The 21,571-nt window shown below is 37.6% G+C and overlaps 1 protein-coding gene across 5 annotated transcripts in view; it reads left to right on the forward strand.

Annotated features, from left to right (window-relative positions):
- The window catches only part of rnf220b (ring finger protein 220b), a 35,904-nt gene extending 14,334 nt beyond the window's left edge, over positions 1 to 21,570 (forward strand). The window contains exons 3-16 of one of the 5 annotated variants that reach the window (XM_038272225.1): positions 7,218 to 7,344; positions 8,240 to 8,282; positions 9,176 to 9,268; positions 11,615 to 11,657; positions 11,952 to 12,041; positions 15,721 to 15,764; positions 16,071 to 16,152; positions 16,473 to 16,569; positions 17,512 to 17,571; positions 17,678 to 17,736; positions 17,836 to 17,920; positions 18,662 to 18,770; positions 20,831 to 20,905; positions 20,985 to 21,570. In XM_038272225.1, coding sequence (XP_038128153.1) covers positions 7,218 to 7,344; positions 8,240 to 8,282; positions 9,176 to 9,268; positions 11,615 to 11,657; positions 11,952 to 12,041; positions 15,721 to 15,764; positions 16,071 to 16,152; positions 16,473 to 16,569; positions 17,512 to 17,571; positions 17,678 to 17,736; positions 17,836 to 17,920; positions 18,662 to 18,770; positions 20,831 to 20,905; positions 20,985 to 21,056 — 1,079 coding nt within the window. In that variant the 3' untranslated portion in view covers positions 21,057 to 21,570. The remainder of the gene's footprint in view (positions 1 to 7,217; positions 7,345 to 8,239; positions 8,283 to 9,175; positions 9,269 to 11,614; positions 11,658 to 11,951; positions 12,042 to 15,720; positions 15,765 to 16,070; positions 16,153 to 16,472; positions 16,570 to 17,511; positions 17,572 to 17,677; positions 17,737 to 17,835; positions 17,921 to 18,661; positions 18,771 to 20,830; positions 20,906 to 20,984) is intronic. The other 4 variants (XM_038272226.1, XM_038272227.1, XM_038272229.1 and 1 more) reach the window with 4 other exon arrangements.
- Position 21,571: the final 1 nt, after the last annotated feature.

Genomic DNA, 21,571 nt, shown 5'->3' on the forward strand with positions numbered 1-21,571 from the left:
CTTGAGTTTCATCCTCCTTTATTTTATCCTGGCTCTGGCACTGCATACTTTTCCAGTTGGGACTGGAAGTATTTATCTTTGCAAGTAGTTTACATGCTCTCCCGATTTATGTTTTGTTACACTTGTGGTAATTCCTTCCACAGTCCAAAACATTACTGTTACGTCAGTTGATCTCCTTAAATTGCTTTAGGTATGAGGGTGTTCATGCACGGTTGTTTGCCCCATGTATTGCTCTCTAATTGATTGGCAACCTGTCCATAGTGTTCCCTGTCTCTTGCTTGATCACCAGTAGCACCAGACTCTGCACCCTGCAAGAATGCGTATCACAACCCTATTGGGATAAGCGTGAAAATGGATGGATAGATGGATAAACTGAATGATTTGGTAAACAAATATGTTTAATGAATCATTAAAATATGCAGATCCTAGTGATTCTTTTAACTAGCAACTTATGTTCCCATCACTAGTTCGTACTGGTACGGTTATTCATTCAATACTCCTACAAAGTGTGTCCATAGTGAGAAGCAGGCATTGGGTTCTACATTAAAAAAATATTTTGCATGTTTTCTTTGCTGTGTCCTATATTGTTAAATTGGAAAATGTAGTCTTTTACAACTTTGTTTCAAAGGGGTCATAGAATGATTATATAGGGTATTTTGTGATGGACCTTAAGGTCTCTGTATGGGATGTGTAACATTGGTTGGGCTGAAAATGGCATAGCTGTTTGCTGTTCTACAAGCCTAATGCAAGCCTGGTTAAGAGCCCCAGAATGAAACAACAGGTTTTCTTCCTTTTATGGTATGATCATGAATATTTAGATAGGCTGTGCGCTGATTGTTTGGTTGGCAACGAGCAAAGCTGCTGAGCAAAGACGCATCATAGCAACAAGCACTCACTCACTGAAACATCAAATTGTCGATATTGTAGGGTGACCAGACGTCCTCTTTCCCAGACAGGTCCTACTTTTTATACCAAAAAAAATTTCCAGGAGGAATTTCAAAATCCTACGGGATTTTCGTCAACTACAGTGCAGCAGAATGGAGGCGTGAACACCGGGGCTGATCAGGGCTGGGGACGGAGCGACCGAATCTGACCCGATGACGGTTGCCTGGACAGCGGCGGCCCTGTCCTTCCTCCCGCATACCGGGTTCGGTCGCTCCGTCCCCCGGCCACAGGGGTTTCCAGACCACCCCCGGAGCTCACGGTTCGGTGCACCCCTTTTCTCCATGCAACCTTGAACACTGCAATTACTGTATGTTAGTTTCGGGGCTTGGCAAATGTACAGGCCAGAACCAAATAAGGCAACTCCCCAAATTGACGTCAATTCAGGGCTTTGTTTGAATTCGCCCATTTTATAATGGAAGTTTAGAATTGTGAGATTTGCAGAGAAAGGAGGTGTCGATGGGGTTTGAACTTCTCTGTATATCCATTTCACCCATTGAACTATTGTTATTCATTTATGTCAATGTCAATTCGGTTTTGCATTCTATGACCCCTTTAACAGCCGTTTAGATCGCTGTTTAAACAGTGTTTTCATCACCCATTATCATACTGTTTTTGTTTCGATGTTCTCTAAAAAACCTTTAGAGGTTTCACATACTGATCTACTGATAATGTAGTGATGACATATAAGGAAATAGTGAAATTAAATTACACCCATGAACTTTATCTGTTAGGTTACTTCTGTAGACAATTTCATTGGATGTTATGTAGGGCTACCCAGCAAAAGGGGCTTATTTTCATCTGTTTTCATCTGATTGAATAAGTATTTTTTTATTAGTCTGAAAATATTTCAGAGTTGCTAATGCTTTTTAAAAAGACAATGTAGGTAGTTTTTTATTGTCTTTCCCTGGCTCCCAATCCTTCCCTACAGCAGGGAAGTCACTATCAGAGATCATTGAGCCATGCATCTCAATGAGGACAAGATTGATTGTTTGGAACAGAGCAGAGGCAGGGTTCGATCTTTGCCCTCGGGGCTACGAGAAGGGAAACATGGTCACAGAGACAGTTGCACAGGTTCCCAGTGCACTCTGAGTCACCGAGATGATAGAACACATATATGCGGAGCCACGCCCGGCTGGATAGAACAATTGTTGTGATATATAGAGTAGATGAGAGCAAAGAAGAAGGAGAGGGAAATTCTGAGCTTGTGTGCTGATTGACCTGTGCCCACAGAGGCTATGTCCATTGATCTGTTGGGCCAGAAGAAAAGGGCTTCGGCCTGAGGAGCCTCAGAATGAGTCTATTTGGAGTTTCGGCTTCCCATCCATTCCTAGCTGAAGCTTTTTCATCATCTGACTCCCCAGACTCACATCTGACGACTCCTGCTGTACATATAAGCACCAGACACTACAAAGGCCAAAGGCCAATCAATGTGCCACAAGAGGTTGATACAGATCTTATTAGTCAATGAACGATCATTAGTGGTCTAACGAGGCATTGATTTGTGCAAGGGCCAAAGGTTGTGGTGAGTGTCTTTAATACATTAAACACAATTGATTGGAGTAGTAGGGGTGTTATGAGGAATGGCAGAATTAAAGCAGACAGTGAGAGATTTGGGGTCAAGACAGGAGAGGAGTTAATGTTGTTAGGGTTGAACATGCTGCCCAGCAGCAGGTTTGCCTTGTTATGTATGTAGCTATTCTGCAAATTATAAAAAGCAGATATGTAGGAAGACTAAGTTTAAAGCAACTGGACTTGCTTTTTCAAAGGCTCGAGTTGCAGCCTTTGAAAGTTGCGGAAATTACTCTGCTCTTGGCAGATGTGTTACTACAGGGCCTATTATGTTGCTCATTAAATACCCAACCTCTCAATAGGCCATTATTTCCCCAATAAAAAAACAAACGACAGCCTGCATACTTTCCCCTGCTCCCCCCTCTGCTTCAGAGGTTTGTTCTACCTCACAGCTGGTTAAAACCCCTGACTAATATCCTGCATGTGATGCTTTTAAATAGGAAGCAGGCCACTGTGTAGGGTGGAGTACAGGTGTGGCAGGAGCCAATGGATTTTATTGCTCCTTCATGTCCTCTGAAAGTGTGCCAAGAACCTGCCTTTTCTACCCACCACTGCAGCGTTGGCCGCCAAGCGTTAACTTTACTCCCCTCCACCAATCCTTACACGCCTACTGATTATATACAGTCTTTGCTTATTATAGGTTTATAGAGGGATTTCTGATGTGCTTAGAGAATTGTTTGATGATTGGGATAATGATGCCATTTGGAGTAAGTTGTCTCAGGACTTTATTGCGAGAGAATGCCAAGAAACATCAGACCTACCATACGCTTAAAGAATTAAAAAATCCAGATCTTTCCCTTCATACTTTCTCATTTGTCCCCTGCCATTCAAAACCTCCCGATCCTCCTCATGTCAATCAGAATTACACCACGTCCACAGGTTTGTCACCCGGGGTACGTTCGTCACCACGTCTCCCCCTCCAGAGCAGCCTTTTCATGCCCCAGCATAATGTCAGTGGTTGACATCCAGGCCTGATGTGATGTGGCATTCACTAAAGGTCATGTTAGGCATCTCCGCTCCATCTGCATCAGCAGAACTGGCAGCCGTCATATGGGTGCTGGCATCAGCCATTACCCATGGCCTCGGGGGGACTCAATGCTCAGAGTATTTGTCAGCAGGATTCTTGTCTCTTAGGTCTAAGGTGGATACACAACAACAGCAATCAGGTTTTGACTATCAGTCACATGGGGGAAGACAGAAGATGACAACAGGTCTTTTCGATTCATGAGATAAACTGTGTTATCTTATCATGCTCTTTTTACCTTGGACAATGCTGAGGTGTATCACTGTTTTGTCCAAATAAATTTATGCTGAGGGGATTGAAGATTTATATGTATGTTTTATCAGTGTAATCTTTCTTAGTTAAATCTTTAAATATAAAATTGATTAACTTATAGCTATGTTATATATTTTCCACTGAACCTTTATTGCAGCAATGTGCTCTTATACTCAACATACAGATAGATAGATAGACAGACAGACAGACAAACAGACAGACAGACAGACAGATAGATAGATAGATAGATAGATACATAGATAGATAGATAGATAGATAGATAGATAGATAGATAGATAGATAGATAGATAGATAGATAGATGATAGATAGATAGATAGATAGATAGATAGATAGATAGATAGATAGATAGATAGATAGATAGATAGATAGATAGATAGATAGATAGATAGATAGATAGATAGATAGATAGATAGATAGATAGATAGATAGATAGATAGATAGATATTTTAACACCTGGAACTACGTGAATCAATACAGGATGAGGATTTAAGCTTATTTTGCCAAATTATATGAACTGAAGGTTTAGCATTTAAAAACAACAAGCCCACTGCTTTTATATATCAGGTATTTAGGTAACAATCTGCTCTCCTCTCCATTTAAGCTATAGAAAAGTTTTTATTCAAACTTTATGGGATCCGAGACATAATACGAAATCAACCCAGGAATCGTTTGTTGGTCATAAAATCATCCTTTTTCAGAGTTACTCAAACAAACACATATCAAAATATGATTTACTGGAAGATATAGGAGATTATGAAAAGCCCTTATGTTTTTTTTTTTTTCAATTTAACAAATCGTATGAGAAGAAAGAATGTTTCCCTCTTTGGAAAAGGATTGAACGAAGTATTAACTGCAGGTTTGCAATCAGTCATACTACCTCCGGGAATAATTATGATTGCTTTGAGCAACTAATCTATTTACCAGTAAACAAATATCCTTTAATCAAGATCTCGATACTTTGCATTTGCAGCTTGAGACTTCACCTCTGTATCAAAGTTGTGAATGTATTTCACAAGTATGTTGTTATTAACTAGTTGGAAAATCTACAAAATTCTGAATGAACTTAAATTAGAAAACCCCAGTTGAGACATTTTGTTACAGGTGCAAAACCTACTTTGAATCAGAAAAAAAAATCTCCTCTCATGGGGTTTGTGGGGGAAAGCAGCAACTGGACAAAAATCCTAGACAGTCAGGAAACAAGGTCTTGAACTGGCTAGACACAAAGAGAGGAAAAAGTGAACAATCAGGCACAGAGACAGTGAATCCATTTGGAGATGGGCCAGTCCAACTCAGCACATCCCAGAGAGAGCGGGCCAATCCATCTGAGCCAGTTGCCGTAGTGAGGGAGCGGTTAACAAGCCTCGCAGGCAGGTTTTACAGCCCCTGTTGTTGTGTCTTAGACCCCCCAGGCTGAAGAGGGGCTGAGGTTGACTAATACCGACAGGTTTTATGTGGGTAGGGGCCAAGGGCAGCGAAGGGGTGGAGACGCGTAAAAAGGTAGTCGTGAACCAACAACTGGTGCTTACAAGCATCTAGAACGGAAAAGTATGTACACACACAAACACATTCATCTCTGCATCCAAACCACAAACACTCTGGCCCCCACAACATTAAAGCTGATGTCTGTGAGGTGACAGATAGATGGGGCATTGGTGGGGAGGGGCTGTGGAAGAGAAAAAGAGGGGTAGGCTTATCCAAAAAGGGCAGCAATAAAACACCTCAAAATCAAATCCCATTGCTCTTATCGCGGCGCCATTTAGAGACGTTATCTGTGTAGGTAATGTGGTTATAAATTCAATTTCAGCACACAGATTTCATTGTTTACTGATGCCTGCGTGTTCCAGGCGGCAGAGCGCATAAAGCCCGGGAACGTTCAATGCATGTCGGGAAAAGTCATTTAGGCTTCCAGGAGGGGATGCAAAAAAGGCAAGTGAGGATTGGGAGAGAAGGTGGTGATGTTGGTGATCGGTGAAAAACCTGTCACACCTCCAAGGACACCTGACTCAAATTTCTATTTTCCATCGCATGTTTTATTTAGAGGCCATTTGGTCCTATTTGGTTGATTGTTATGGGATCTTCATTGCTCAACTGATGCTCCACTGGGGTTTGAGACAAACCATTTGTTTTCTGTTTTTTGGATGCGGTTTTTTCCTCCTTGATTTGAAGTAAAACGTTATGTTTGATTGCCTGAATAAATCTCTCATTCTTTCATAACTTGTGAAGATAGGGAATTAGGTGTATGGTGCCTACTGGCTCTCTCCTTATGACAGATGGATTTCAGGAGTAAATCACCTCATCTACTAGGTAAAATCTTGATATAGTGGAGCTTTTGAGGCTCCCAGCTGCCTGCTTATGGCAGTAATCCATCAGTTGGGCCCAATGGACCCAGCAGCCCTCCTGGGTAATGTTCCTACTGACAGCCTATAATGTCAAAATGTTGACAGCAGGGTGCCATGATGTTGTATTTGTGTGTGTTTAACCTGGTTTTACTTTCACCTAAAGTGAGAGAAGGAACACTAAGCTCCTTCAGGTCTGGCTTCAGCTACAGAAGGTTTTAAATAAGCTAATAACAGTGGATATCAATGTAAATTTCTTACACACATCATTTATTTCTACCTCACTTAAAGAGCATGGCAGACATTTTTTTAATCCATTAACCTTTTCATACTTTTTCATGTTAAAACCACAAATGTCATCGCTGGGATGCTTTATTATTGGATTGCATTTGTAAAAATTAAGATCACAGCATTTTTTATTTTGCTTCTCAGTTACTCACTGATTTGTGTTTGTCTATCACATTAAAAAATCTATAAAATCCAGTGAAAGAAATTTGTTTAAAAAATAAAACAGGTATGTATTTTTTTCTATTATAATGTGAAAAGTATAAGGGGAATGAATGGTTTTGCAAGGCAATATATTTGTTTGAACAGCTTGCTTGTCATCATCCAAATATCCAACTCCTGAAAGTGTAATCAATGTATTATTCCTTGTGTTTTGCTTTTGTATTTAAACTTAAAAAATAAAATCTTAGAAAACAATTGTAATCATTTTGAAATCTTCCTAGTAGATTCACTTGCATTACAAGCAAATCTGGGGAACGTATTTTGATCATGTAAACTAAATTAATGTAAACAATATGACTTAGACTTAGACAAACCTTATTGTCATTTTGTACACACAGGGTGTATACAAAATGAAATTTCGTTCAATACCGTTCTCAAGACATTTCCATGTTTTTAAGTGCAGCAGTGATATATATATCTTTGCGGGGATAAATTTGGCAGTTTCTTTTACAAATAGTAATCCTGACTTCTTAGTTTGTTTAAATCTAAAAACTTGAATGACATAAAACATTAATCCTGTTTTTGAACTGGAGCTTGTCTGTCTCTTAATTAATCTCCTTAGGTAAGGTGAAAAGTCTCTATGACACTCAGGCCCCAGTGTGTCCGGTCTGCCAGGCCGTACTGCGACCAGGAGAGCTGCAGGATCACATGGAGCAAGAGCTGTCCAAACTTGCCCAGCTACAAATCAGGTATTGCACTATAATTTAAGTAAACAGTAAACAAATAAAAATGCATCTTTATAAGAATATGTTCTTTTTTCTCTTTAACATAAACATGAAAGCCTTTTTTTCCCCATACATGCTAACCATATTGCTGACCACATCCTTTCCTCCTTCTATATTTCCCTTCAAGCTTTCACTTTTTTCTATTTATCATTTTTTCATTCCTCTGTCTGTTTAGCATCACCGTCTCTCTGTTCTGCTCAGCTCCCATGAGATAACTCATGTTGACACATTTTGTATCTAGCGGCCTCTCTTCCTTTATTCTTCCCCGGTGGTATCTCCCATCGTCTTTGTCACCTGTGTGCAGTGTTTACAAGCTGCCTCATTGTTCCTCACATATTTCATATCACAGCCCTTCGGGCCTCCGGGCGACAACTCATACAGCAGGAGGATAATGTCCTTCTAATGGCTGCTTTGAGCCTCTACACACACACTGACGCTTGCACACACATGCAGAGGTGCTTGGTGTGTAAAATTCAAATTTAGACGCACACATTACCTGCTGCTTAAACCAGAAGAATGATTCCTCCAATAAAGACATTACACTCCAAATCTGCTTAACGACCGCTCCATGGACAGTAATGGTTTCAAATTGAACTTTGCCCACGGGGACACTCTGTATGTGTGTAAGAAAGAGCAACAGTGTATGAAAGTAAAGGCTCAGTCTCTGTGGTGTGTGGCAGACATGAAATGTAAAAGATTAAAATGAATTTTTACAAAGACTGCAATTCCAGACAGATGCTGGTGTTAAGAAAAATCAATATTGTGTTTATATACAGTATGTCAAGCTAAACACATTTTTATTTTCTTTTTATTGTCATGTGAAAATATAAGCTTTACTGTTTTTTTCTGTCTCCTTAAGCCTCCCTGGATTGCAGCATGACCATCTCATAAGGACACCAAAGGTCAGCAGAGATGTGATCTCTTTATAAAACCTGATGCCCCCTGTACATTCTGGCATATCTGCCTTTTGTTTTGATAGTAAGGAGGATTCCTGGTATGACTTGTGGAAGATCTTCTTTAAGCCATATTCCTGCTTTCTAAATATTTGCAGATTTGATTTAATTTGGCCTATAATGAAGCTTACTGGGGAAGGAGGCTCACAAGGTTTCAGATTATAACAGAACATTTTTGACCACCTTGGGGACTGAGTATCGAGCATCAATTTCTTGGCCCCAGATGGCCAAGCCGTGGTTAATTATGAAGGGAAATGGGAAACAACATCATCACAGAGTGTTAGGACCATTGTAGATTAAAGAAAAAAAAGGAAGAGCACATTTTTGCTGAAACATTTTTTGATTCATTTAACAAATTTTCTAGAAAAGAACCCCAAAAATCTGACTTTTAAAAATGGTAAATTACCATAAAAACTTCAAAGATGTCAAGATTAATATCACATATTGTCTTTTCTGTAAAAAAGGAAAATCTCTAATCTTAAAAGATGATACCTTTTTGATGTTCTTTAAATACAGTTTTACATATTTTATATAAAAAAAAGACATTTACAAAAACAAATTAAATGGTTAAAGGGTATTTAAGTTTATGAGATGCACTTCTGGCAAACATATGGGCTCTTTCCAGTGTTATAGTAGTGTTATAGGCTCTGCTTTAATAAATGTTTTGAGAAGTCAACATTTATGCAAAGTAATACAGTGTGTGATGTGACTGGGAGCAGCACTATTGCGATTGAGTTAATGTGTTCTGATTTTACTTGCTGCTGGTAGAACAACAGTTTTCTCTCATTTTGCTTGAGTTTTCTTTATTTTAACCCTGTATTGCCTCTCCTCTCCTATATCAGTCTCTTTCCTTCTCTCTGCACATCAAGCGTGAAGGAGGCTCTCCCACTTCACCCTCTCGGCCTTCCGAGGAACCCCACTCAGACCGATACCAGGTACTGTTTCAAAATAAACCACAATTCATGTGAAGTTATTATTTTTTATTTAATGTATCCACTATGTTGTTCCTATGTTTTGAACTATTTCTCTCTTTTTTTTTTAAAAGCACAAAATAAAGGTGACAGCCCCATTAGCAACACTGTTTTCTAGGAAAAATTATCACTTCTCTTAATGATGCTTGGCTTTCAAGACAGCTATCTAAATCAGTGCTGTAAACATTTTTAGCCCTCACATTTTACATTTATTTTGAAAATATATTACAAAAAATGCTTGAAGTGATCTGGTTAAGCTAAGATCACTGACAATGCATGCACACACTAAGATGAATATCTTGCTGTGGGACCTTCTAGTTAATTTCCACCTGAACTAATTGTGACAGAAAAAACTTTTGGGTGTCTTTTCCTTACAATCAAATATATTTGGAGAACTTTGTCAAGGTGAGGAGGGAAAGTATAATCAAGCTATATGACATTGATAGACTAAAGAAGACTGAGCAGAGGTGGAGATGTGGAAAAAACTAGGAAAGATCAAAGATCAGAAAAAGTGCAAAAAAAAAAAAAAAAAAGCAAATGCCAAGAGGGATAAGACACGAGAAACGCTCTGAATAGAATATAAATGTTGATTCTCAATGCAGTGACTGCTAAAGCTGCCAGTGGATGACGACTGTTTAGAACAAAGATTTTGTCTGCTGATTCCACTTGGTGCAATTTTATTTTCAGTGTAAAAAAGGACTGAGTAAACACTATATGCTTGGTGTACAACGTTTTATCTGTACATGAACAAATGGTTTTGGTGCTTTTTTTAGTCATAGTACATGACTTAACATTGCTTAAGGAGCTCTCACACCATGACGATTTAGCCAGCTATGCTGACATACGAAAATTTGGCCAAAACGCTGGCATACGTTGGATAGGTTCTGGGTAACTTTTCTATAACTTATGAGCGTGCTGAAGCACGCTGGCACACATCAACATAAGGCAAGTATGCTCATCCATGGGGCATAAGTTACAGGTAAGCTGTGTGATAGTTGATACATGTTAAGCATAACTTACTCATAAGTCGTGGTGTCTAGCTTATCCAAAAACTATGAGTAACTTGTGTATAACTTATGCGTAACTTATCAATAACTTATCTCCAACGCATAATCATTCAATCAAAGTTTTTTAAGTGTTCCGGACGACCGCTGAATGTGTTTCTAACCTACAGCTGCTGTATAATGGTGAATTGGCAGCGTTTTGGTATAAAAGGGGGTTCACAGCAGGAAACCGTCAATTCTCCTCCAGACTTCAGACATTTCACAAGAGATGGATGATCCAGCAAGGCTGAGATGGGAATACATATTAGCTGTCCTCCAACATCAGCATGATCTCATCAATTTGACTCTGGTCCAGTTGTAGGGTGAGCGTGAGTGATGGACCCTCCCTGTGTTCACGCCCATGGCCACGATCAACAAACTTCTTAGCAGACATGATGCTGAATCTGCTTTCTTTCTTTTTTTTTGGCGGGTGGTAAACAGCAGCTAGGTGAATACCGCGACTGCAAAGTTTAGAGAAATTGTCTTCTTGTTCTTTTTATGCAGACAGAGCGCTTCCAGGCGCATTGCTGCCCCCCTCAGGACAATTGCTTGTGACATTTCATGGGAATTACGCTGCCGTGCCTTATTCATAAGTTAGGCTGTCGTTGCGCAAACGTTTTGTTCTCATATGAATACTCTATACCTTGAAAATTGAAAAAATACATAGAAAGTTGAGTGCATAACATTGTTTTAGAAGATTCTGGGACGTTGGCATACGCTGGCTAAATCGTCAATGTGTGATAGCATTAACATTCAACATGTCGCTTCAAGCAGCAATGTGTAACTTATGCTGAATTTGAGATATATTTAATTATTTTTTTAAGTCAATCGACAGCAGTTGGTGCTATTGATGCTCCTTCTTTGGTTCTTTCATAAAAGTTTTAATCCAGAAGGGTTAATGTGGCCTTGTCTTTAAGTAACTCCTTGACTTCTCAATCTGCTGAACTGAGATTCTAGTTTTGTGACAGTTGCTTTTAGCAGAGCTAAGCCTGAAAGTTACAGATAAAGTCACTCTTTGCCGCTAGAAGTTACAAGATGTTGCTCTAAATCTAACAGCACCACATAGACTCAGTTGATATGATTATTGGTATAGATGAAAATGGCTTGGATGAATATATAACAAATACAATTGACAGTATCTTAAAGAGTTTAGGTAGAAATTTCTGCATGAATGTTTAAAAACCTAGATTGTCATATTGAGTCTCACTTATTGAGATAAATTACAAAGTGTTTTTGATCTCAATACATCCTGTGTTCTTTGTTGCAGACGTTTCTCAGAGTGCGAGCCAACAGACATACACGACTAAATGGTAAGTAATTCAAAGTGGTCTTATTGTTTCACTGCTGGAGGGTCATTTTGTACCCAACACAGTCCAGTGTTTAAAGCCTACAGTGTTAAGTGGCTTCTAATTTAAAAGACTCCATTAATCAGTTTCCTTTGTTCACACACAGACATTTAGCCATGTGTCACTTTTTTAAAGCCCTCCCTCATAAGTAGTGCAGATATTTCCCCTTTTTTTCCAACTAATTCTCCACTGACCTAGCGCCCACACGAGCAGAGGTGCTATTAACCTTTCCAACTTTGACCTCTGATATGTTAACAGTCGACGACCTCTGCTGGTGCAGGTGCTACGTCAAATCCACCCCATTACGCCCACACAGCGCAGGAGCCCATCTAGACTGCATACAAGCTGGTAAGAAGCACAGAGAAGCACTTTTTCTCCCCTATCCAATCAGCAACCTTCCTCGATGTTAGATGAAATGTGCTTTTACACTGACTAAATATTAAAACATGTAAAAAGGAGATGTTTTGATCAAACTATATTGTTAAAGATATCGATTGGTAAATAATGATAGTTTGGATAATCATTGAAGCTAAGCTTATAAAAGTTTTAGTAAAGAATTTTAGGAAAAGAAAAGAAAATGGTATATTATTACATAGAAAATTGTAGTATATCTGTATGCTGATATAATTTGTTAAGTTAAGAGAGATAGTTAAGAGTTAAGAGTGAAAAGTTAAGAGAACGATAAGATTAATTTCTTTTCCTATAAAAGGCCAATCCAAAGTCACCTCATTTTTTTTTTCCTTCTCAATTTCAAACTCCTCTCACACCCTTTGTAAAGCCTTTACAGCTGATCACTGCGTTCAAAATGCCTTTTAGTAACACTGAACTATACCTGATATATACAAAAGTAAGATTTATTGCTCTGGTATCTATTCAATGCTGGGATATTAGATCATTAAGAACACCTTCAGCTTATGTAAATTGTCCCCTGAAATGACAGCGCTGTTTATGGCATACGACATTTTTGAAACAGAGAATTGCCCTTTTTTTTACATTGCATTTTCTAATTGTAAAGAACTGAAATTATCAAATAAAAGCAACAAAAACAAAAGTAAACACTCTGATAGTAGCTCTGGTGATAGCATCTTTAGAATTGAGAAATCTTTTGTCTTGGCTTTTTTCATAGCAATTAATTTACATTATCAATGTATGGCAACAAAACCAACACAGAAAACCAAGCATCTATTCACAAAATTATGCAGATTTCAATTTTTTTGTTTGAATTAACATATGACACTCTGCTTAAGGTTACATTTTTAGATCTATTTTAGATCAATTTTTCTAGTATAGTTAGGTTGTAAACTATAATTTAAGTCATTTTTCACAAATAGCATTTCATAGTTTTTTTTGTAAATGTTTGTTTATAGTCCTTGGTAAAAAAAAAACTGACTTTTTCTAGAACTCAGGTAACCTTTGTTGCTTTAACAAAGTTTTCATTAAGCATAGTTAGAGCAAAACACACTCTTTAGTTCAAAAAAGCTGCAGACTTATCTGAATCCGTCAGATAAGACAGAGGATCACTATTACAATGTATTTAAATATTTCCATTTATTAATATATTACAGGTATTCTCCTGAAAAAGCCTGTTTCTAAGTCTGTAATGTTATTCAAATTAGATTAATTCAGCATTCTGACAATAACTTCCATGATATTTTTGCTAACATTTTCTATGGAGATGCTGTGGCTGTTAGCTGAATCCTAACACTGCTGCTGTCAAGGTCTGTTAGTCTTTACTGGGCTTTATAACCGACAGCATAATGAGCTCCTAAATACACGTCAGAGAGGAAAAAGAAAGGACTGGGGAGGAGGTGCTGCTCTGTTGATTAATCAGTTTCACTCTCTCTTTGTTTGATGAGCTCTTCCTCATCTATGACCATCTCTTTAACCCTCATTATGTGTGCCGGGATGGCGGCGCTTGGGTCACAGCCATGCCCCGGATCCCCATCTAACTGAGGCACACTGTCATCCACCTCGAATTAGAGGGCTCTAAAACTTAATGTCCCCTCATGCGTTCAGCAGAGAGCTAGGTCGTAGCGGTAGAGGAGGTGCTGTTGATGTTCCGCCTTGTTAACTTTAATATTCTTAGTGGGGAAAGTGTCCACAGAGATGACAGAAAGGGGCCTGCTCTTACATCTGAATGCATTATGCAGTTCATCTGAGTCACTTTCATTAAGGTACAAACTGTGGTCGGCTATATTTTAAAGTTGCACCCAGCATCTCTCCTCAGACCAGCCAAATAGCTGTTAGAACCCCATCATGTCTTTTAACTCTTCATGTTATTGATGATTCCGTTACATTAAAATCATGTGAAAATCAATCTTTAAGGGTTGGAAACAAAAACATGTTTAACTAAAAATGCAGGTGTCAAAGTGTTTTGATATCAAAACCCATTAATTTGTGTACATTCTATTTCCTCTATTACCGTGATAAAGGTTGATAGATACATAAATAATGAATATTATTATTATAAGGTAGGTAAAATCTTTATTGACATTTTAAATGAAACATCAAAGTAACCCTTAAAATAAATCAGTATTTTGATGCTTAGGGTTACAGTGTGACTTTAAACTTTGAGATATATAAAAGCTGCGACTGCATTGCAGAAAATAACCTCAGATTTAACTTATTTTCTGTTCTACTGGTGTTATCATGATTGGTACCTTACAAAAGTCCTATAAAATAACGGTAACTAAGGCACTTATTTATTGCAGCCCTGCTTTTTTCTGTGGTGATAAAAAATTGTACATGAGACAGATCCGACTTCTCTTAGTCCTTATTCAAGATGGGAAATATAAAAAGACTTCCCATTCAAGAGAAACAGGTAAAACAAAGAATGGTGAATAAGGAGGCCAGTATAGTTAGACGGCACAAGCAGTAAGGAGGCTGGAAAGAGAGGAAGAGATAAATCTACCAAGTTTGCTTTTTGCAAATAGTGGCATATCAGAGTCACCGACACTTCCTACTTTCTAACAAATATTACCTGCAGACTACTTGCCAAGTAGTTATTTGGGACCCATGGGAGGGAGATGCTTTTTTATGCCTTTCCTTTAGGAATATAAAAAGAAAGTCCTCAAAATTTTACCTGAAACTGTTTGCTGTGGTCAAATTAGATTGGTTTTCAGCAACAAACAATTGCGTATGAAGATTCTCAGTCATCCAGGTCATAGTAATTCCAAAGAAAGTAAAAAAAAAATCCACTGGACTTGGTTTCCTAGTTTGAAAACGTTTTGCTTCCCATCCAGAAAGCTTTTTCAATGCAAAGTGTCAGAATTAGCGTTGAGATTGAAGCTTAACATAGTAGCCCAAACTAAAAGCCACTTTGAAGTATGGAGGATGGGCTGTGATGGTGAGGTCCTGGAAACTATGGATGGCTTTATGGACCGCTATAATAGCCTAATAATACACTTAATAATGTTTAAAAACAGTTCAGGTGAACTATATTTCAAGAACTCTAATCTTGAGTAGTGATAGGTAGTCCTACTATCTCACTGAAGGTTATTTGCATTGTTTTTTTTAATTTGACAATAAAATGTGTTATAGCAGCTATAACTATCGTTAATGAGTTTTCATGTCAGAGCTGCAAGGGTTGGGTGACAGTTGTATTTTTTTCTGAGTTTACCTCATTTTCAGTTTTTTATTACCCTAAAAATTAAACCCAAATAATAACGTTAAAGCTAAATCTATTACATTTGCACATCATGATGAATAGGTTGTGTATATCCATCTATATTAAAAAGAAAGCTCAGATAATTATTATACTGAGTGGAACTTTTTTTAAATGTTCAATATATTAGTAAATTAATCACATATCATTATCATGTGTTGCATGTAGTTAAAAAAACAACTAGTAGTTTGTTCACTGGTGTAATCTAATTTATTCTGTTTTAGTTACATTCAAACATTAATGTAGATTTTGAAGTAAGATTTTCTTATTTCAACTAAAAGATAGTTGATAATTTTAATCTTGTTTTACTTATTCATATTTCTAAAATCTCAATTTCATCATCTTTCTTCTCTCTATGTTTAGTCAAAATTGGGAAGCTGAAGAGGAGAAAACCTGAGGAAGGACAGGTATTTTTTTTTTTACTTGGCATTCAATGCAGACAAAGCCATTTATTTCCCTATAATGTCATAATGGTAAACTTAACATGTCGTCTGCTGATATTGGGTTAAGACAATGTCAAGGGGCTGAATGCACAAACACTGTTGAGCGGCTTTGTTCACATAACATCAGGATCATCGTCAGTCTGCTGTGTATCCATGTAAAAACACCACCAGCTATAAAAACACAGATGCAGATACGTTGCCCTTGGCTATCTGGGGACATATGTGGGTATTCATGCAGAGGGTGAAGCCTTGTTCTTGTGCATGTTCCAGGAGGGATCAGCAGACTTGGTGCCTGCAGAGGACGAGTGGAATGAGAGGAGAAGGACACAGATGGCAGCTGTAGGTTTTAAAGGTAAGCGTGAACCTGTGCCTTCGTGGCTGTGTGTAAGATCTGATTTAGTGGAGGATAAGTGATGTGACTGAGGGACAGTTGAAGAACCACTGAACTTTTCAAACCAGATTATGGCATAGAAAGTTTCCCCCGAAGGCTCTAGATAGTTTCTTTTAGCAGGGAGGAAAGCTGTGTTCTGCAAACCGACAGGCAGAAAGTTTAGCTACAAAACATTGCATTTTTTCTCCAACTGTGACATAAGATAAATAGCGCATAGAAACCAACCTCGTGCAGCTGATAAACATTTTTGCACAAGTTTACTTACAAAATACTTTCATCAGGTGCAACGCTAGTGAGTACGACTTCTAAGGAGTGTCGGGACAGCGATGCAGACCTGGACGTTGATGGGGACGATACTCTGGAGTACGGCAGGGCGCAGTATCCTTTCACGCTGAATGTAAATATTAAAAACTACTAAATATCTGGTTATAGAGTGATCTGAGATTGAAATGATCACTGCAAAGTCAGCAACCTGATGCAATTAGCCAGACTTTCTTTGAAACTTTTTATCATCTATCAGCATTAAATGATCAACTGACTGCTCATACCTGACTTTCAATAAGATCAAACCGCACAGAAAGATGTGTCCCCTTTTACTGGAGGATGTTCAGCAGCATACATCTTCTTTGCCCTGGAAGTATTACCAATTACATATGTAAGACCCATGCACAATATCCAAACCTAACACAGATCTATGTGGTTCTTTACATGTAAAGGATGTTTTTGGTCTGTTTGTAAGAAAATGCATTAAAACTGCAACAGTCTGATTTATAAGAAATAGAAAGGAAACAGGAAGGACTTCATAACTGTGCATATTCCTCCAGATCAGATACAAGTGTAGAAGACATGTTTAACCTGTTTTATTTATTTCAAATCTCAATGAGAGCACAGTTTTACCCAAAGATCCTGTTGTGTTGGAAAATAATTCCAACCTGTCACCTTTAATCAGGAGTTTATTAGGAGGAGAGGTAAGAGCGTTTGCTTTTATTACATAAGCACTCATACTTTAATGTCCAGTCAAATTTATTCCAGCAGTATAAACATTTTTGTGTAAAAATTATACATGTTAAACTGCTATTAGATGATATACAGTTGCCTTTCAAAGTTTACATACCATCCCATTAAAGAAAATTATAAATTCACACCAGTATTTCAAATAACGCAAAAATGAAAAAGTACTTCAGTCAGATAAAATTATTAATTTAGAGTTTTTGGTTAAAAAAATAATTCCAACAAAACAACATCAACACAACGTCATTTTTTTGTGTGTAAATATGTTGCTTTTTTTGGATGTATTTTCTTCCTGACCGTGGTTTGCAGATATAGTGAACTGGATGTAATCCCCTGCTCAGCAGAAAGCTCAAAAGAGAAAGCAGGAAAGTATGTATCTTTCCTATAGTTGCCCACTCAGATTAAATAACTACTTTTACTCTTTGAACTGTTGAACTGAAATGTGATTATATTTCTAATACTGCTTGTGTCTCAGCAGCAGCATGTTGGCTGATTCCAGACTGAAGCTCGACTTTTCCAAATGGTCAAATGATGGTGAGTTGTCCTAAGTGGAGATTCGTTATTTAGTTCCAAACAAGTTTAAAATTGTGTTTCAACAAAGTGCTTGATATTTCATACTTTTTATTTACTCAGGGAGTCCTTCTACAAGTAGTGGGGAGAAGCAGGACCCCAGTATAGCCAGTCTTCCCAGAACCTGCAGAAACACAGAGATAGAGCCGTAAGTTGGGCTTTTCAGTGTCACTTTGTTAATAGAAATTGCTGTCAAATAATCCTGCTTTTCAACACTGCTCAAAATATTAAGTTTTACTCGTCTAGAACCCAGAAGGTTGTTTGGTTTAATGGTTTATCTCAAAGTCATCATAGAGGACTCAGATGCTTCATGTTCACATGGGAGCTGATGCTGGTGGTGCCACTTTTCCCAGAATGCACGGAGAACCAGAACAGTGATAAACATTTTTAGGTGTGAGGAAGCCAATCAGAGAGGAGCAGCTGTAACCATAGCCGGTATTTTGACATCTTGGCTCTCCATTAGATCAGACTACCTTCCTGCCCTCAGCTCCCAGCAGAATGATATACACCACTGTATCAATATGATGATCTCATCCATCAAGGTCCTACCAGGCCATGCAAGCATGTACACATGTTTCATCACACTTAATGCATTGTGTCCCGTCTGTACAGTCAGTTTGCACATACAGTCTATCCTGTAATTGTGTCTGTTTGTGTGTGGACAACCCCCTCCCTCCACAGCCCCTGTCTCCTTCCTATGATAAATGAGACACCCAATGCTGGCAATGTGATTGCCGCTAAATTTCATGCTCAGTGTCCATGTTGGCCAGCGAATAATTTAATCTGTCTTCAATTTTATAAATGACTCTCCAGTGTCAGCGTAACTCACGCACCTTTCGCTCTGTTACCGAGCGCTCAGCTTTGCGTGTGTATGTGTGTGTGCAAGCAGGCTTTCAGAGGACTCCACGCCGACAACGCTGGAAGCGCTTAAAGCACGGATCCGGGATTTGGAGAAGCAGCTGTCTAAAGGAGACAGATTTAAATGCCTCATCTGCATGGTGAGTATGATGGCAAATTAAACCAATAGAGCAGAGACCCAGAGAGAAGGGAGTGCAGCAATGCAAACCCCCTGTATCCCTGCAGGGACCCCTGTTTATGGCTCTAAATTTGTATTAATAGTTTGAACTGTTTACTGGGCTATAAATATGACTTTATATTCAATTATATATGCAACTTTCATCTGCAGGTGTAGATTTTATTTTGCTTTTCATAAAATCTGTGAGTTTATTGATGGCATATTTTGTTATCTCAAAAAATCATATAGCCTAATAGGGAAGTTTTTCATTTCCATTCACTGTTTGTTTAACACAAAGAAAATAAATAATATGAAAATTCTAAAAAAACGTCTAATAAAAAAACACTCTTTCAAATCCCCCCAAATTATAAAAAAAAAGTATGTGACAAACCAAGAATAGTGACTTTTATTAAATGTTTTTTCTTTTTAACTATAACTATACTTTAACTGCTGTTTTTACATCTGTATCTGAAGTCTGGCTCAGAATTTTTATATCAATATAAGTCAAACACATAAACACTTGTGTTAGTATTAATTAACAGAAACACATTTGATTAAAATAGCATTTTAGGCACAACTCTTGAATGAAATTTAAATAAACTGTTAAATAGTGAAACTAAAACAATGCTCAGAAAATCAATATTTAATTCATTCTTTTTTTTTTTTCTAAAGCTGTCATGATTTTATGATTTGGCTCAGTAGATTTTAGGCTTTATATTTCAAATATCTGATCTGATGTTTTTCTGCTTTCAGCATATGTTCTGTAAGGATTTGTTTTTTGCTTTTTTGATTTGTTTCATTTTGTTTTTCTCGCAGCTGATGAATTTATTTGAGAAAACAATAAATCTAAATTTATGATGGGACAATGAATCAATAATAAACTTAAATTTCAAAATTTCAGTAATGCAGTGTTTTTTTCTTGTGTTTCATTAAAACAGGCCCTGGACCTTATCGTTTTCTAACATTTGCACTGAAAGACCAAAGCTCTTACTCTCACCAGGTTAAAAATGTTGCACCTAACTTAGACTCACACATTCTTTTATTTATATTAGATTTAGTGCTGTTTGTTTGCAGATAAAAAAATCCAATCATAATCATTACAGTATTAGTGTATGCAGTACTGTGATGCAAAGAACTGATTGGATGCAATACCTGGAAGGCTATAGAGGGATTTACATTTAAAGCATAGAAACTCCACCTTGTTTTGTTATATTTGTCCACCAAGAATGTTCTTCATTGTCCATAATGCCCACAACTCATAAACTTAAAAATTAAGTGGCTAGGATCAGGATGCTAAGTTCAACAGAGAGAATACAAGAAAATGTGGGTTCATTGTAATTCTCTGGCGGTTTTCAACAATAGTATCTCTTTGTCATGTTTTTCTAAAATTTTACATCACTTCTTGGTAGAAAACCTTTTTTTCCGTTTGTTTAGCGTTTTTTTTGTTTTTTGTTTTTTTTTACCATCGACTGGCATAATGAATGAAAACGTCATGAAACGTCATGAAATATGACATGTCATTAATGAGCCAACATATAAAAACCTGTATAAAAATGTGGGATCCCAAATGTGCACATGGAGGAAAAACCTACGAGCATATACACTAAACAATTGTACCACAATAAGACTGTTTAAAATGATCCCCTCCTGTTATATAAAAAGAGCAGCAAACAATTACGTGGGTTTATTCAGTAATTTCCAAGCTCATAGTTCCTAAATACTTCTCCACCTTCTTCACCTAATTATTGGTTTACCTACTAATATAAAAAATATTTGGTTTAATAATTCTTGTTTTTCCTTAGACAGAAAATAAAAAGTATATTCAGTCTACCGGGAATTTTGAGCCTTAATACCAGTTTTAAAATGAAATTATGCTTTTTTTTTTTTTAGATTCATATTTTTTTTTTATTTCTCTTAGTTAAAAAGCAGAAATATTAGATTTTCTGTTGGTTAATGTAGTAAAACTCTTGTTAAATAGATTCACATGGACATCTAGTGGTGACTTTTCAAACTACAGCTGTGTGTTTCTGTCTGTTTCTGCAGGACACATACACAACACCGCTCACCTCCATCCAGTGCTGGCATGTCCACTGTGAGGAGTGCTGGCTGCGGACGTTGGTAAATCCTCTGACTCATGTCTGCTCACTTTGACAGAAAAAAGAACATGTGTGGACTGAAGATTTCTTTCTGTTTTCAGGGGGCAAAGAAGTTGTGTCCTCAGTGCAATACCATAACATCACCTGGAGACCTGAGGCGGGTGTATCTGTAGCTCATAGGAAACTGTCTCAGTTTCAGCCAATCAGAGAAGGCACTGTTGGACAGCTGGTCTGTCCTGTACGTCTAACATTCATCTTCACAGGCTGCTGTTTTTAAATGAACTACTCTTATCCTCTAACATCCTCCAACTTGGGCAAGTGTCGACCTTTGTGCTACACTGATTCAGAGCTCCAGCACTGGAAATGCTTTTGGGAAATACGTTTTATTTTCTTTTTTCCATCTTTTGTCTGTTTTATGGGAAAAAAATATGAATTTAACTGAAAGCACATGTACAAAGTTTTGTGTTGGTATGTATTAAGTGCTATGTGTATATGATGTTGACTAGCACAACAGCAGGTTGCATTTTCTGTACAGATTAATGTCTTTGCTTAGTTCCTTTCTTATTTGTGATACTTTAGGTTTTAAATATTCACTGTAATCTCATAAGGATCTGTCACATTTTGTCTTTTTCATCTTTGCTTTTCTCTTTACCAATTTATTAAACGTACTTTTTTTAATCAACAATAC

The sequence above is a fragment of the Cyprinodon tularosa genome, unplaced genomic scaffold (genome assembly GCF_016077235.1).
Source record: "Cyprinodon tularosa strain WSP-4 unplaced genomic scaffold, ASM1607723v1 ctg82, whole genome shotgun sequence".
NCBI lineage: Eukaryota > Metazoa > Chordata > Actinopteri > Cyprinodontiformes > Cyprinodontidae > Cyprinodon > Cyprinodon tularosa.